Source organism: Chiloscyllium plagiosum, chromosome 1 (assembly GCF_004010195.1).
Source record: "Chiloscyllium plagiosum isolate BGI_BamShark_2017 chromosome 1, ASM401019v2, whole genome shotgun sequence".
In the NCBI taxonomy this organism is placed as follows: Eukaryota; Metazoa; Chordata; class Chondrichthyes; order Orectolobiformes; family Hemiscylliidae; genus Chiloscyllium; species Chiloscyllium plagiosum.
The window spans coordinates 139735538-139753737 of record NC_057710.1 but is presented as its reverse complement, the minus strand read 5'-3'; the positions used below and the strand labels follow the sequence as shown (position 1 = coordinate 139753737).

General features: G+C 41.5%; 1 protein-coding gene across 1 annotated transcript; it reads right to left on the bottom strand.

Moving 5' to 3' along the window:
• Positions 1-2939: 2939 nt before the first annotated feature.
• grpel1 (GrpE-like 1, mitochondrial) lies at positions 2940-17602 on the bottom strand. The gene is made up of 4 exons (XM_043698429.1): positions 17371-17602; positions 12517-12673; positions 10709-10790; positions 2940-4042 (listed from the first exon to the last, which is right to left on the bottom strand). Exons 1-4 carry the CDS (start codon positions 17571-17573, stop codon positions 3693-3695), a joined length of 792 nt encoding a protein of 263 aa, XP_043554364.1. The 5' UTR covers positions 17574-17602; the 3' UTR covers positions 2940-3692.
• Positions 17603-18200: the final 598 nt, after the last annotated feature.

The following is an 18200-nucleotide window of genomic DNA, read 5'->3' as shown; positions in this document are numbered from 1 at the left end:
TTCTTAACCAAATTTCTTTAGTCACCCAGGATTCCCTACATGTACCAACCTTTCCTTTCACCCTGACAGGAATATACTGTCTCTAGTCTCATTATCTCATTTCTGAAGGCTTTCCATTTCCAACCATCCCTTTACCTGTGAACATCTACTCCCAAGCAACTTTTGAAAGTTATATAGTCAGATGTACAGCACAGAAACCGACCGTGCTCCGCCACTGACACCTCAGTCACCTGCCCTGCCTTATTTCCCAAGAGTAGGTCAAGTTTTGCACCTTCTGTAGTAGGTGCATCCACATGCTGAATCAGAAAATTTTCTTTTACACACAAATTCCTCTCCATCTAAACCCTTGGTGGTTAGCACTGCTGCCTCACAGCACCAGGGACCTGGGTTCAATTCCAGGCTCAGGTGACTGTGTCTGTGTGCAGTTTGCACATACTCTGTGTGGGTTTCCTCTGCATGCTCTGGTTTCTTCCCACAATCCAAAGATGTGCACGTGAGGTGAACTGGCTATACTAAATTGCCCATAGTGTGAGGTACGTTAGTCAGGAGTAAAATGTAGGGTCTGGGTGGGTTACTCTGTGGAGGGTCAGTGTGGACTCGTTGGGCCGAAGGGCCTGTTTCCATAGTGTTGTGGTTTTTGGGGCAGCACGATGGTTCAGTGGTTAGCACTGCTGCCTCACAGTACCAGGGTCCCAGGTTCAATTCCAGCCTCGGGCGACTATCTGTGTGGAGTTTGCACATTCTCCCTGTGTCTGCGTGGGTTTCCTCCCACAGTCCAAAGATGTGCAGGTCAGGTGAATTGGCCATAGTAAATTGCATAGTGTTAGGTGCATTAGTCAGAGGGTCGGTGTGGACTGGTTTCACCGAAGGGCCTGTTTCCACACGATAAGACTCCTAGTCTGTTTGAAAAGTTAAAATCCCCTACCATTACCACCCTATTATTCTTACAGATAACAGATTTCCTTACAAATTTGTTTCCTAATTTCCCTCTGACAATTAGGGGGTCTATAATACAATCCCAATAAGGTGATCATCCCTTTCTTATTTCTCAGTTCCATCTAAAATCTTCCCTGGATATATTTCCAGGAATATCCTCCCTCAGTACAGCTGTAATGCCATTCCTTATCAAAAACACCACTCCCCATCTCTCTTCCCTCCCTTTTTGTGCTTCCTGTAGCATTTGTATCCTGGAACATTTAAGCTGCCAGTCCTGTCCATCCCTGAGCCAAATTTCTGAAATTGCTATGATATTTCTGTCCCATGTTCCTAACCATGCCCTGAGTTCATCTGCCTTTCCTGTTAGGCCCCTTGCATTGAAATAAATTAAACTGCATTTATTAGTCCTACCTTGTCCCTGCCTGCCCGGACTGTTTAACTTGCCTTTGTTCTTAACTGTACTAGTCTCAGATTGATCTCTTTCCTCACTATCCCTGGGTCCCACTCCCACATCTTATTAGTTTAAATCCTCCCGAGGCAGCTCTAGCAAATCTCCCTGCCAGTATATTAGTCCCCTTCCAATTTAGGTGCAATCTATCCTTTTTGTATAGGTCTCTTCTTTCCCCCAAAACAGCTTCCAACAATCCAAAAATGTGAATCTCCTCATACACCAGCTCCTCAGCTATGCATTCATCCACTCTATCCTCCTATTCCCACCCTCACTCGCTTGTAGCACCGGGAGTAATCCAGTTATTACTACTCAAGGACCTCCTTTTAAAATTCCTGCCTAACTCTCTAATCTCCCTTCAGAATCTCAAACTTTTCCCTTCCTATGTCATTGATTCCAAAGTGTACAGTGACCTCCTGCTGGCCCCCTCCCCCTTGAGAACATTCTGTATCCTCTCAGACATCCTTGATCCTGTACTAGGGAAGCAACACACCATTCTGATTTTTCCCTGCTGGCCATAAACGTCTGTCTGTACCTTGGACTAGAGTCCCCCAAAACAATTGATTGCTTGGAACCCAATGTACCTCTCATTATATCAGAGCCAGAGCCAGTCTCAATACCAGAAACTTGGCTGTTTGTGCAATTGTTCCCGAGAATCCATCACCCCCTACATTTTCCAAAACAGCATACTTGTCTGAAATGGGGATAGCCACACAAGACCCCTACACCTACCTGTCTACTTCTCACCTTTCCTGAAGTTAACCCATCTATCTGACTGTATCTGAGACCTCCCCTCTCACTCCTATAACTACCATCCATCGCATCCCCTTGCTCTTGTAAATTCCTCATTGCTTCTCTAACAGATCCATTTGATCTAATAGGATTCGCAACCAACAGCATTTATTGTAGATATACTCAGTAACCTGTAAACTCTCCCTAAACTCACATCTGACAAGAGCATATCACTCGACTAAGGGCCATTTTTGCTTTGTTCAATCTACAGACTCAAAATAGTACTGTCTTATTCCTCTACAAAACACTGCATCTGGTTAAATTAATACTTATGGCTTATATTTTAAGTTTAATCAAGAGACATAGCTCAATAAAACAATCAAGAAAGAACCCACTCTACTCACTACTGCAGACTTATTTTAAGGCCATGCTTAAAAATCCACTTATCTGCTTCTGTGCTGTGTCTCTCCTAGACAGGTTGCTCTAAGATCAATTGTGAATTTCACTTTAAGTTTTTCCAGAAGCACTCCAATGTCTAGCGATACATGAATTCAAACAGCAGAGGCAGCAACTGCTTAACTCAGTTAGCAATCTCTCTCTCTCCTGCACTGACCTCATCATGTGCTTCCTTTGTCTATTCTTCTCCCTTTTAAAGAAGTGCTGTTGTTTTGATATGCAACAGCATATAAAACAGTAATTGCTGCTCCTGGAATTCGAGGAAATCCCCTCCAACACCTAAAATGCCTCAACAAAAAAGGAGCAGCTGTTACAAAAACTTTTCTCGTCCTCCATCTTATAGTTTAGAATAGTTGCAAACAATTAGTTTAATTTGGTCAGATTTATTTAAATTGCGGTATCTTTAACAATTGAAGTAGTTAGCTTCTCAGTGCTTCCCACAAGTAAGGGAAATAAATTGTTCAATTATGCAATCATTCCTTAATCTACAGAATATACAGGGACTAATTCCGTATATCAATTCCTGATGTTGCATTATAAGTGACACTGACACAGAAAAGGTTGGCACCTATAATTTACACATACAGGAATATTAAACTTAATATTTCATAACTTGATCAGTTTTCTAACAGTAATGTTTAAACTAATTGAATTCAATTTTGTACAATTCACAATTAAGGACTAAATGTAAAATACTAAACCGTCCACAAAGAGGACAGTTACTTACGTATTAGACCAGACAAATTGATGCTTTGAACAAATGTTTTCCTTTATGAAAACTAGTTTAGCTTTTATAATATGAAGTGTAGAGGAAAAAAGATGTGGCAAAAGACAACTGGATAGTAATTACATTAGACTTTAACTAAGGCCAAATGTTACATCTGGGAAAAAAAGTCTGTTGCAAACTGTGTGGGAGATAGTTAATAGATCTGAATATTTATTGATGACCAATAACTCAAACAGGAAAAAAAACTCATTTCACTTGATTGTGAAACATCTTTCAAACCTGCAGACCCTCAGATTTTCTATAAGAAATTATCTTAAATTCTTCATAAACAGAAAAACAATATCCATTAGTCAAAGAGATGAACTGCATTCTACTGTTCAGTCCTAAATGTAGTTATTCTGTTCCTTTGACAACACCAACTAGTGCTGGTCGAAGGGTGCGTCCATGAAGCTTGTACCCTATCTTGGTCACCAGTGCCACTGAACCAGGCTCTTTTCCTTCCACTGGAGTGTGGAAAAGAGCTTCATGCTCATATGGATCAAATCTTGCTCCAAGAGGGTTCAACTTGATGAGACCGTGCTTGCAAAACACTTTCTGAAGTTGTCCTTCGGTCATGATTAGACCTTCATAAAGACTCTTCAAGTGCGGGTTCTGTCCTGAGATCTCTTCTTTCGGCACACTTTCTGTTGCTTTTTCAAGAATATCTGCCACCTCCAACAGGTCTTTGCAGAATCCTTGAATACCTTAGAAAAGGGAAAATTACAGTCAAAACTGATGGGGTTCTAAGCAAACTGTACAAAAGCAAGCGAGAGAGAACATTTTAAATATACTAGGAAAACTGTGAAAGTCATTCTAAGACAACTTTCCATTGCTAATAGCAATAGTACCACTTTACATTTACTCAGTGCGGGTATCAATGCAGCCAAAGTCTCACGAAGTGTTTTCCTCTTTGACTTTTTGCCATTTTACCTGACAATTGTATGGACATTTCTCAAATCAGCACATGTTAATCAATGTGCAACATCATGACACCATCACCATGGTCAATTTAAGTGTCAAACAATACATTTCAGAATTGGAAATAGCCTTTCTTCTACTTTTAAAGCAATAGCTAATTTTAAGCGTTATGTTAAAACATCAGTTAACCTTTGCAGAATTGCAGTCTAGCAGGCCTAATGGAAGCCATGTGAAATAATTCCTCAAGGATAAACGGTAATATATTTCTCAGCAATTTATTACCTTATTTCCTCCTCTAACTTTAGAACTTGTGACGATAGCCATTCTTACCTGAACAAGCAATTGGTCGACTTTAATTACAGCTGGGTATTAGATTAGATTAATTACCTACAGTGTGGAAACAGGCCCTTCGGCCCAACAAGTCCACACCGACCCTCCAAAGAGAAACCCACTCCCCTATATTTACCCCTGACTAATCCACCGAACACTACGGGCAATTTAGCATAGCCAATTCACCTAACCTGCATATCTTTGGACTGTGGGAGGAAACCGGAGCACCTGGGAAGAAACCCACGCAGACACTGGGAGAATGTGCAAACTCCACACAGACGGTTGCCCGAGGTGGAAATTGAACCCAGGTCCCAAATGCTGTGAGGCAGCAGTGCTAACCACTGAGCCATTGTGCTGCCCCAAAAACCACGACAGTATGGAAACAGGCCGCTCATTCTGAAGGCAAAAAACTATATATTGCAGGAGTGCTCAGCAAAACACTAAGCCTCTTCAACTTTACAAGATCGCAAAGTTGACTTCTCCGAGCAGCACAGTGACTCAATGGTTAGCACTGCTACCTCACAGTGCCAGGGTTCGATTCCAGCCTCTGGTGCCTGTGTCTGTGTGGAGATTGCACATTCTCCTCGTGTCTGCATGGGCTTCCTCCCACAGTCCCAAAACGTGCAGGTTAGGTGAATTGCCCATGCAAAATTGTGGATTCTGGGTAATCCAAGATGGAGGACGGGAAAAATTTCTGGCTGTAAGAGCTGCTTTTTTTTTTTGAGGTATTTTAGGTGTTGGAGGTGATTTCCTCGAATTCCAGGAGCAACAATTACTGTTTTATATGCTGTTGCATTGTTTTGAAGCTTTGGGGAAAAAAAAGTTAAAACAACAGCAGTTTAAAAGGGAGAAGAGCAGACAAAGGCGGCACATGGTGACGGGAGAGACAGAATCAGATAAGTTAATTGTTGTTTTAAGTCTGTCCAAGAGAAAAGCTGCAGTAGTGAGTATAGTGGATTCTTTCTTGATTTATGTTTTTGGAGATAAGTCTCTTGATTAAACTTAAAATATAAGCCATAGATATTAATTTTACCTGGGGCAGTGTTTTGTAGAGGAATAAGACGGTGTTATTTTCTGGGTCTGTAGATGAAGTAGCAAAAATGGCCTTTGCAATGATATGTACTTCTGGTCAGATGTGGGAGTTTAAGGGTTACTGCAGATTATAACTGCCATAAATGCTGTTGGATGCGAATCTTATCAGATCGAGTGGATCGGTTGGAGAGATAGATAGAAGCTATGAGGAATTTGCAACAGCAATGTATGTGATGGATGGCAGTTATAGGAAGGGGGGGGGGGAGGTGGGGAGAGAGTCTCAGATACAGTCACATATATGGGTTAACTCCAGGAAGGGTAAGAGAGGTAGGCAGCTAGGGCAGGAGTCTTTTGTGGATATACCTATTTCAAACAGGTATACTGTTTTGGAAAATGTAGGGGGTGATGGACTCCCAGAGGAACGTAGCACGAACAGCCACGTTTCTGGTATTGAGTCTGGCTCTAATGCAACGAGGGTTACGTCGGCTTCCAAGACATCAATTGTGTTAGGGGATTCTGTAGTCAGAGGTACAGACAGACGTTTCTGTGGCCAGCAGAGAAAAAGCAGAACGATGTGTTTGGAGTGTGGGGGAGTTGTGGCAGAAGCAAGTGAGGGAAGACCCTGCACGCAGTCATGAGAGGTTCATATCCTCACCCTGCTCCCCTCACTCCATCCCAGACTGATTCCACGTATTGGATCAAGGATATCTGAGGGTGCAGAATGTTCTCACGGGGGAGAGGAGCCAGCAGGAGGTCACTGTCCACATTGGAAGTGAAAAGGTTGAGACTTTGAAGGTAGATTACAGAGAGAGTTAGGCAGAAATTTAAAAAGGAGGTCCTCAATGGTAGTAATATCTGGATTACTCCCAGTGCTACGAGGGCAGGAATAGGAGGATAGAGCAGATGAATGCATGACTGAGGAGCTGGTGTATGGGAGAAGGATTCACATTTTTGGATCATTGGAATCTCTTTTGGGGTAGAAGTGACCTGTACAAGAAGGACGGATTGCATCTAAATTGGAAGGGGACTAATATACTGGCAGGGAAATTTGCTAGAACTGCTTGGGAGGATTTAAACTAGTAAGGTGGGGTGGGACCCAGGGAGATAGTGAGGAAAGAGATCGATCTGAGACAGGTACAGCTGAGAACAGAAGTGAGTCACGCAGTCAGGGACAAGGCAAGACTAATAAATGCAGTTTAATTTATTTCAATGCAAGGAGCCTAACAGGGAAGGCAGATGAACTCAGGGCATGGTTAGGAACATGGGACTGGGCTATCATAACAATTACAGAAACATGGACTCAGAGATAGGTAGGACTGGCAGCTTAATGTTCCAGGATACAAATGCTACAGGAAGGATACAAAGGGAGGCAAGAGAGGAGTGGGGAGTGGCATTTTTGATGAGGGATAGCAGGGTAGTTATGGTACGGGATTTTAACTTTCCAAACATCGACTGGGACTGCCATTGTATTAAAGGTTTAGATGGAGAGAAATTTGTTAAGTGTGTACAAGACAATTTTCTGATTCAGTATGTGGATGTACCTACGAGAGAGGGTGCAAAACCTGACCTACTCTTGGGAAATAAAGCAGGGCAGGTGACTAAGGTGTCAGTGGGGGAACACTTTGGGTCCAGCAACCATAATTCTAAAATCGTGATGGAAAAGGATAGACCAGATGTAAAAGTTGAAGTTCTAAATTGGAGAAAGGACAATTTTGATGGTATTAGGCAAGAACTTTCGAAAGCTGATTGGAGGCAGATGTTCGCAGGTAAAGGGACTGCTGGAAAATGGGAAGCCTTCAGAAATGAGATATTTCCAGAGAAAGTATATTCCTGTCAGGGTGAAAGGGAAGGCTGGTAGGTATAGGGAATGCTGACTAAAGAAATTGAGGGTTTGGTTAAGAAAAAGAAGGAAGCATATGTCAGGTATAGACAGGATAGAGTGAATCCTTAGAGTATAAAGAAAGTAAGAGTATATTTAAGAGGGAAATCAGGAGGGCAAAACGGGGACATGAGATAGCTTTGGCAAATAGAATTAAGGAGAATCCAAAGGGTTTTTACAAATATATTAAGGACAAAAGGGTAACAAGGGAGAGAATAGGGCCCCTCAAAGATCAGCAAGGTGGCCTTTGCGTGGAGCCATAGAAAATGGGGTAGATACTAAATGAATATTTTGCATCAGTATTTACTGTGGAAAAGGATATGGAAGATATATAGACTGTAGGGAAATAGATGGTGACATCTTGCAAAATGTCCAGATTAGAGGACGAGGAAGTGCTGGATGTCTTGAAACGGTTAAAGGTGGATAAATCCCAGGACCTGATCAGGTGTATCCGAGAACTCTGTGGGAAGCTAGAGAAGGGATTGCTGGGCCTCTTGCTGAGATATTTGTATCATCGATAGTCACAGGTAATGTGCCGGAAAGAATGGAGGTTGGCAAACATGGTGCCACTGTTTAAGAAGGGCGGTAAAGACAAGCCAGGGAACTATAAAGAGGTGAGCCTGACCTCTGTGGTAGGGAAGTTGTTGGAGGGCATCCTGAGGGACAGGATGTACATGTATTTGGAAAGGCAAGGACTGATTAAGGATAGTCAACATGGCTTTGTGAGTGGGAAATCATATCTCACAAACTTGATTAGAGTTTTTTGAAGCAGTAACAAAGAAGATCAATGAGGGCAGAGCAGTAGATGTGATCTCTCTGGACTTCAGTAAGGCTTTCGACAAGGTTCCCCATGGGAGACTGATTAGCAAGGTTAGATCTCATAGAATACAGGGAGAACTAGCCATTTGGATACAGAACTGGCTCCAAGGTAGAAGACAGAGGATGGTGGTGGAGGGTTGTTTTTCAGACTGGAGGCCTGTGACCAGTGGAGTGCCACAAGGATTGGTGCTGGGCCCCCTACTTTGTCATTTACATAAATGATTTGGATACGAACATAAGAGGTACAGTTAATAAGTTTGCAGATTACACCAAAATTGGAGGTGTAGTGGACAGCAAAGAGGGTTACCTCAGATTAAAACAGGATCTGGATCAGATGGGCCAATGGGCTGAGAAGTGGCAGATGGAGTTTAATTCAGATAAATGCGAGGTGCTGCATTTTGGGAAAGCAAATCTTAGCAGGACTTATACACTTAAATGGTAAGGTCCTAGGGAGTGTTGCTGAACAAAGAGACCTTGGACTGCAGGTTGATAGCTCCTTGAAAGTGGAGTCGTAGGTAGATAGGATAGTGAAGGCGGCGTTTGGTACGCTTTCCTTTATTAGTCAGAGTATTGAGTACAGGAGTTGGGAGGTCATGTTGCGGTTGTACAGGACATTGGTTAGGCCACTGTTGGAATACTGCGTGCAATTCTGGTTTCCTTCCTATCGGAAAGATGTTGTGAAACTTGAAAGGGTTCAGAAAAGATTTATAAGGATATTGCCAGGGTTGGAGAATCTGAGCTATAGGGAGAGGCTGAACAGGCTGGGGCTGTTTTCCTGGAGCGGAGGCTGACGGGTGACCTTATAGAAGTTTACAAAATGGAGGGGCATGGATAGGGTAAATAGACAAAGTCTTTTACCTGGGGTTGGGGAGTCCAGAACTAGAGGGCATAAGTTTAGGGTGAGAGGAGAAAGATATGAGACCTAAGGGGCAACTTTTTCCATGCAGAGGGTGGTACGTGTATGGAATGAGCTGCCAGAGGATGTGGTGGAGGCTGATAAATGTTGCAATATTTAAGAGGCATTTGGATGGGTATACAAATAGGAAGGGTTTGGAGGGATATGGGCCAGGTGCTGGCAGGTGGGACTGGATTTGGGTTGGGATATCTGGTGGGCATGGACAGGTTGGACTGAAGGGTCTGTTTCCAAGCTGTACATCTCTATGACTCTTAATTGCCCACAGGGTCCAGGGATTTATAGGCTATTTGAATTAGCCATGAGAAATGCAGGGTTACAGGGATAGAATGGGGGTGAGTCTGGTGGGATGCTCTCTGGTGGTTTGGTGTGGACTCAATGAGCCGAATGGCCTGTTTCCACACTAAGGATTCTATGATTCATAATTTATGCATGAAAGGTGTTGAGACTTTTGCTGTATGTTTAATTGCTATATATCAATTGTACAGTTGCAGAAACAAATGCATTAAAAGTAATTTTAAGGAATTATGGATAAATATGGGCAACAGGGCCAGACTAAGTGGCAGTATTTGCAAGACAAATCACAACTTCCAACAAATTGAAATTTAACATTCACATCCTACTGTTAATTCTGTTCCCACTAATTCTTAATCTTTAGTAAAGGCCTGACTATTGCCTGATATGAGTAAAAAGTGGCTAAATAATTGTATCTTAAATGACTTTCTTCATGAACTAAAAAGAAATATCAGCTGGATATTTCGTTGAAGGAAGTTTGATCTTGCTTTAGTCAGATTCTCTTACATCCACAGTATTCTTTAGTGATCAGAACAGAATAGTTATGATGGCATAATGGTAATGCAACTGGATTGGCATTCCAGAGGCATGTCCTTAACCACAATACCATATATCTTGGTTTTCTTATTTAGCATTTGAAGAATAAGATAATGACTTAAAAAGCATATGGTGATTGGGAAGGTGGGGGAGGAGTTATTTTTAATCAGAAAAAAAAATTGCACCCAGAGAAGTAATGGCTGGAAACCAGAAGTGACTATCAGGTGGAGTTTTGGTTTCCTTTCAGCTCAATACACTAGTCTCAAAATCACTACATCAGAATGAAGAAATAATCTCAATACTGCCTTATTGGCATCTCTCAGCCCCATGAATCATTTCAATCATAGATTAGAATGATTTGTTTTCAAGCAAACACAACTTAAATTTAAGGTAAGGACATTCGACCCCAATAGGAAATACCTACAAACAATTTGAGCAAGAAATGCATGGTATTTCCACCTTTTACTGCAGTAATAATACTAAGAAAGCTCACGTCATGTTTTCTCAACCACAGCATACATGATAGAAGTACATCATCCCAAATATCTGACATCGACAGTTTGTAAGTGAAGGACAAGTGTATAATAACAGTTAGTATAGATACCACATAGTTCTAACACTCCGTGTCCAATCTCAAGATGTTCTTACCATATAATTTAGCTTCTTCAACCAGTTTTTGGCTCCTTTGACGTATATTTTCAGCATCTGCTAGTGCTCGTTTATATTTGTCCTGCAGAATATAGCAAGTGTTCTTATTTTTCCATATCAACTTGGCACTTTTATTTCAAAAGTTAAGCTAAATAACGACAAATTCTTATTGTATTTAAAATTTATAAAATTCACCTTCACATCCAATTGGTTAAAGCAATGACCTGAACCATACAAAATTAGGAAGGTAACATGTATAATCATTGGATTAGAGAATTGGTGCCATTAGAAAGGAACTCAATTGATATTAGCACACTGGGCTCATGAAGGGAAAATGCTTGTAAGTTTCCTCTTCATGAACACCATGTACCACTGTCCACTGGAAATGTGATATTACCAAGGGATCAAAGACTGATTGAATTCAGTTTCTAGTGTCACACAACAGGAGTTGGCTTTCACTATTCCCTGCTCCAATATGCATTTAGATCATGGCTGATCAGCTCTCTCAACCCAACCCAATGTGCCTTCTCCATAAATCTGTCAATTTCTGTTTTGACCATACTCAATGATCTAATTGCCACAGTTCTGTGGTACAGAACTCAAAACATTCACCAGAGTAAAGAATTTACTCATCTCAATCTTAAGCAACCTAGATATGACGTGAGCAAGTAATTAGCAACTGTCATTTGAACTACCCTCCAGCAAAGAGCTGCCTTTTACAAGAACTTTGTGTAGCACTTCAGGTCAGCCACATTTCAGACATTACACAAAATCAGAATCAAAATTTTGTTACTGAGAAAAAGTACAAGAAAAAGGTCTTAAACAGGTTTACAAAATTGAGGGGAATAGATAGGATAAATAGACAAAGTCTTTTCCCTGGGGTTGGGGAGTCCAGAACTAGAGGGCATAGGTTAAGGGTGAGAGGGGAAACATATAAAAGAGTCCTGAGGGGCAACTTTTTCATGCAGAGGGTGGTACGTGTATGGAATGAGCTGCCAGAGGATATGGTGGAGGCTGGTATAATTGCAACATTTAAGAGGCATTTGGATGGGTATATGAATAGGAAGGGTTTGGAGGGATATGGGCAGGTAGGACTAGATTGGGTTGGGATATCTGGTCGGCGTGGACGGGTTGGACCGAAGGGTATGTTTCCATGCTGTACATCTCTATGACCCTATCTCAGAAACTTGAGGTTAAAATATAACTACCTTAAAGTCAATCAATACAACCATAATAGAGGCTAAATTTTATATTGATTACACTTTGAAGCCTTGAAGAACCAGAGACCTCTCATTTATCTCAGAGTACTCTACAGTAATTTTTCTGGGTAGTAGCAGTATCACTTGTTTCATCACTGTGCCTCAGGTGGGGCCAAGTTCTATGATTTAAAATAATTCCATATTATTGATAGCAGTGTTGTAAGTAACATACATGCCAACGATGTCCACTCAGGCCAGTAACAGCATGGCCTGGTTCCAGCTCTAGTACACAAAAATCATTCAAAAGTGTTAACTGTGCTCTTCAAATTGCAGTACCGAACTCCACTTGTTCAAAGCACCGAGCCCACCCCCGCAACATCCCTCACAAACTGAAAACAATTTGTTCAAACATTGTGAAAACATATAGCAATTTTCATAATATTTCCAACATTCACATGTGCTCATAGACAAGTGGAAAATACAAGGAGTAAGAAAGATCCAGCATAATCTGTCTTGCATTGTAGAAATATTCATGTCCTAGAACAGCGTATCCCAACTAATCACATTCTTACCTAGAATTAATGCAAAGTTTAGTTAGTTTATGCTTACTGTAAGGTCCTTCAGTTGCTCATCCAGTTTATTCTTTTCCTCCACAAGTATCTTCTCTGCTGGGCTGGGTTCTGCTTTGTCTGCATTCTGAGTCTGGCTTTGGTCATCATCGTAGCTTTGTCCAGTGTTTTTCTGTCGAGTTGCTGTACAGAAAAATCTAAGGAACATTTAAAGTTCTCTTTTAAAGAAGCATTTCAAAAAGATGAGAGAGCTTTAAAAAAAGAGAGGAGGTCATTTTTTTTCCACAGAGGTGGTTTCAGTGTCGAATGAACTTCCTGAGGAAGTAGGGGATGCAGGTATAATTACAACATTTAAAAGACATTTGGATGGATACATGAATAGGAAAGGTTTGGAGGGAAACAGGCCAGTAGCAGGTAGGTGGGACTAGTTTTAGTTTGGGATTATATTCGGCATGAACTGGTTGGACCAAAGGGTTTGTTTCCTTGCTGTCTGACTCTCTGATGAACAATATTTAAGAATTAAGCTGAGATCTAACTAAAATTATTGCAATCAACACATTCACAGTAATGGAGAGAATTATAACTACACTAACTGATTATTTAATTTTTCTGGAACTAGACAACCACTATCAATTGGTAGTAATGGAGTTAGAAATTAATTAATTTTCAGTTCAGAGCTTGCTTAGGTTTGTATTGTAAATGTTGCATTTTAAAACATGACATTGCATTAAGGTTGGTCATTCTAGTTTTCTCAATTATGCCTTCATTCATCTGAAGGCCTTCAGGGATAATTGGACAGTAGTTCATCCTAATGGCAGTTTTTCATGCTCCAGCTTAGACAATATATTCAATCTAAACCAACATTCAAACTTACAACTTCTAGCAAGGGTCAGTCATAAGCATTCAGAAGCTCTGAACAGAAAAATAGGTAGCGATCATTTGAGTGTCCTGCTGTCTGCCCAAGATTGACCTAAGCAAGTCATGGAGTAAGGAGGAACTGTGTCAGACTACAGAATCCATAGTTTTGGTAGCTGTGATGGGATGAGACTGCCCTGAAGGTTAGTCAGAGCAAGGCAGAATATTACTTTCACTTTGAGGGTATGAAACATGGGTCTGAAACAATTACCCTTAAAAATATTTAATGATACTAATTTGTTCAAGGTTTGTGTAAAGATTTGAAGCTCGGATGCTGGTTGCAGTTGCAGTGGGTATGCTCGCCAAGCTTGGAAGTTGGTTTGCAGACATTTTGTCCCCTTTCTACATGACATCAGTTCTGTGGAGCCTCCTGTGAAGCTCTCCTGGACTGCATTGCTTGGAATTTATTTGGTTTTGTTGCAAGCATGCAAAACTTAAATTCCAAACAACACAGTACAGCAGAACTTCACAGGAGGCTCCACAGCACTGAGGATGTCACCTAGAAAGGGGATGAAACATCTGCAAACCAATTTCGCAGCTCAGCAGATATACCTACAATGCCAATTTGTGTTTTTCATAATTACAGGAACAAAAAGCAAAATGTTGCAAAGAATGACTAAAAATGGATAAAGGAAATTAAGTCGTAAAGAGCCAGCAAGAGCTTCTACAAGTAATTGATCCCTTAGAGGAAATGACTGGGACATTAATTAGAAACAATGGCAGAGATTTTGAGAAAATGGATCTTACTTCACAGTAGAAAATATTAAAAGCAATGCAATACTCAAGGAAAATGAGGTGGCATAAAGAGAGAAACTTAAAGGAATCTTGATCAAAATAAAAGGACTAGGTAAACAAATCATTCTAGTAACCACCACCAACCCTGGACATAGTTGCACCTTAGGGTGAACTGAATTCAAAATTCTTTGAATCTGAAAGGGTTGAGGAGGTTGGACAACCCTTTATTTAAGAAAGAAAGACGACCAAATGAATGGAAGTACTGGCAATTTAGCCTATAATCAGGCATTAGGAAAATATTGAAATGGATTAAGGTCAGAACCAGAATAGAAAAGAATAAAATCCCTACAGTGTGGAAGCTGGCCCTTCTGCCCAACAAGTCCACACCCAGAGTAACCCACCCAGACCCATACCGTATTATCCTATATTTACCCCTGACTAATGTACCTAACATATACATCCCTGAACACTGAGCAATTTAGCATGGCCAATTCACCCAACTTGCACATCTTTGGACAGAGAGGAAACCCACACAGACATGGGGAGAATGTGCAAGCTCCACACAGACAGTCACCAGAGGTTGGAATTGAACCTCGGATCCTGGCACTGTGAGGCAAGAGTGCTAACCACTGAACTGACATGCCACCCTGAGCAGCAAGTCATAGTATATGTAACCAGAGTAAACATGGATTTATGAAACAGAAATCATGTCTGTCAATTTATTTGAGGATGGGCTGCAATGTGGCAGATGGAGTTCAATCTGGATAAATGTGAGATATTGCATTCTGGTACAACAAACAAGGGTAGGGCTTATATAACTAATGGTAGGGCCTTTGGTAGTGTTGTATAACAGAAGAACCTAGGATTCACGTACCTAATTCTTTGACACTTGAGTCACACACAGACAAGGTGGTTAAAAAGGCATTTGGCACACTTGCCTTCATTGCTCAGTTGTTTTAGTATAGGAGTTGGGAAGTCATGTTGAAGTTGTATGAGTCAGGAGCAAGCAGGTGGGATTAGTTTAGTTTGGGATTATATCTGGAATGGACAGGTTGGACAGAAAGGTCCGCTTCCATGCTATATGACTATGTAATGAGCAAGGTGAATAAGGACATTTGATAATGCGCTATATAAAGTGTTAATGCACAAGATTTGAATTCATGCTAGGGGAAATATTAGCATGAATAGTCGACTGGGCAAATAACAGGAAACAGTTGAGATAAATGGGTCATTTCCAAATTTGGAATTCCAGTTAATAGTATTAATTGGATGCATGGACAAAATGATGTAGCCCAATTTGCTGACAATACAAAAATAAATAAGAAAGCGAGTTACAAGGATGCAAAGGATCTACAAAAGTCAGTCAGTCAGCAAAAATGGCAGATGACATATTGGTAAAATTTAGGTTATCCATTTTGATAGGAAGTTATGCAAACACCTAGATTGTGTCAAACATTCCAGTAGAGGAATCTATGTCCCATTGTACTCAAAATATGAAAAGCTAGTATATATGTGCAGTAAGTAATAAAGGCAAACAGAATATTGCCCTTTACTGCAATGATCTGGAACACAAAGTAGGAAGCCTTGCTACAACCGTACAAGGCATTATTTAAACCTAGAATATGCGCAGTATATAGCTGTGGATTCATTTTAAGGATTTACAACAAATTTTATTTTATCTGACATTTTACAAACTGGCACTCGATAAGCTGGCAAAAATTATATACCTGAAATCTGGAAGTTTACTCTATTATCACAATCTCAGTGATGTCCGAGCAGTCAGATGAAGGCGAGTGAGAAGGCTCTGTGCCACTAAGTTTTATTTAAGGCAAAGTTTCATTGTTATTTAAGTGATTTATGCTGTAAGTAAAGTATAACAGTGAGGTATATATCCTCTGCATTTTTACATTGACGTGGACTTCTTGATCAACCAAAATATTTGATCAACAAGTACTCTCCTGGTCCCATAGGTGTCAGTTAATAAACTTTTGCTGGACTTGCATTGGAGGCATATCAGAGAATGTTTATGGTCGAGAGCTGGGGTGAAGGGTATGCTACGAGCGAAGAAGGAATGAGAACAATGCAATAGAGTTACACATTAGCAGCAGTGACTTTCTTTCCCCTATCCCGAACAACAAAATGACTGGAATACTAATTAATTTTCATTGAACAGCTTATGGAGGGCTAGTGGATGCAAAGATTGGGATAGGCTGTGCTATATTTTAAAACTGGATTCATCATAAAAACATTTGAGCATTTTGAAAAGAATGGACAACTAATGAGCACAGTAGTACTGACAGATAAGAGATACAAGAACAGGACAGAGCCATCAGGGGACAAGGCATTCAAACGTAGCAGGGTCAAAGCACTATGCAAATGGCTAGCATTTCCCGGTCAATTTTGTACATCTTTTAAATACAACTTTAAAAAAAAAATTCTTACCTAGAATCAAAGTATCTTAAAACACTACAGTAAAACTGCAGGCCCAAGGACAACAAATATTGAGAAGGGAGCATTGAGATGATGCAACATTGTGCAATTGCTCAAAGCTGACTATTAAAACCAAAGAGCTGAAAATGTGTTGCTGGAAAAGCGCAGCAGGTCAGGCAGCATCCAAGGAACAGGAGAATCGACGTTTCTTCAGGGCTTATATAACGCCTGCAGTTTTTTTTAAAAACCCCTGCACATCCGCGGACACTACGAGGCAATTTTTTAGCAACAGCACAGCTAATCCACCGAACCTGCACCTGGAGGAAACCCACACGGACGCAGGGAGAACGTGCGAACTCCACACAGAAACTTCACCCAAAGCTGGGTCCCTGGCGCAGCGAGGCAACACTGCTGATCATTGATTTGCATTTAATAAGTTATATATCTATTGGGCTCCAGACAGTTTAACGGCAGCTCAATGTTTCAGAAGGAAATGGACGTGAATAGACCGAGGAGTGGGGTAGTGGGGGAAGAGGGACGCACAGGATGGAGGGATGAATCAGAATGGAGTTCAGAAGGGGTTGAGGCTGTACGATTTGCAGAGAGACACAGAAGAGCCAGCGGGAGAATGTGAAGGCCGAGACCCCGAACGTACAGGAATCAGTCAGTCAATGAAAACGGGTCGGAGTGACTGGGGAGAGAGATCACCAGGGCTGGGAACACGGAGGCCTGCTGATGTTTTTTTGAAACGGAGTCCCAGCGCCTCAGGGGGAAAAAAAAAGAGACGGGGGCGGACTGGCCTGCGATCACTAACCTGTGGACGGCGAAGCCGCTGCCGTTCCAGCCCGAGCAGGCTCTGACCGCCGCGGAGAGCGCGAGGCCCCTATCCCGGCCAGGGCAGGCTGTAACGGCCGCGGAGAGCGCGAGGCCCCTATCCCGGCCCGGGCAGGGTCTTAAAGTCAGCGCGAGACGGCCTCCGGCCCGCAGAACCCGCGCTCCCCTCTCCGCCATGGCCATCACCGACGTCGCTGTGGATTACGTCACGGCATTGACCAATCAAATGCCTCTTCCTCGTTCGTGTTACGTCACACAGTCAGCGCGCGGTCTCGACTTCTACAGTTGATAGCAGGCGGGAGAAATCGAGCTCGAGCAACCGATCTATGTACTGATTAATCATCTAAACGAGCGATCGCTTCACGTTGAATCGTTCAAAGTCGGACCACTAGATCTAGGTTTCTCTCCAAACCACTCACCATCCCGACTTAGAAATATATAATTCATTTCACTCTTGATAGGTCAAAATCCTGGACGCCTCTCCCTAACAATTTCACGTTCAGTTTCAGGGGGAGAAACTTCTGAAGTTAAAGAAACCTAATTATAGAGGCATGAAGATAGATTTGATCCTAGTAAACTGGGCAGGAAGACTAAAAGGTAGGAAGATAGTTGATGAGCAGTGTTTAAAGAGATATTGAGTTCCACCCACCTAAGATATACTCCAGTGAGTAAAAAGGATTATAAGATGAGGAAATACATCCAAACAAATTAAAGACTGCTAAATAGGAACCATTTAAAAGATTAACAAAAGGATACAAAAGAAAGAGCAAAGGTAAATTATGCAAGAAAACTAGTAGAAAATACAAACTA

Excerpts from the sequence above, each read along its gene's own strand:
- grpel1 (XM_043698429.1), bottom strand. The coding sequence starts at position 17,573 with ATGGCCATGGCGGAGAGGGGAGCGCGGGTTCTGCGGGCCGGAGGCCGT. Across the intron at positions 12,674-17,370 it reads AGCGGCTTCGCCGTCCACAG|ATTTTTCTGTACAGCAACTC; the intron begins GTTAGTGATCGC and ends AATGTTCCTTAG. Across the intron at positions 10,791-12,516 it reads AGCAACTGAAGGACCTTACA|GACAAATATAAACGAGCACT; the intron begins GTAAGCATAAAC and ends TATATTCTGCAG.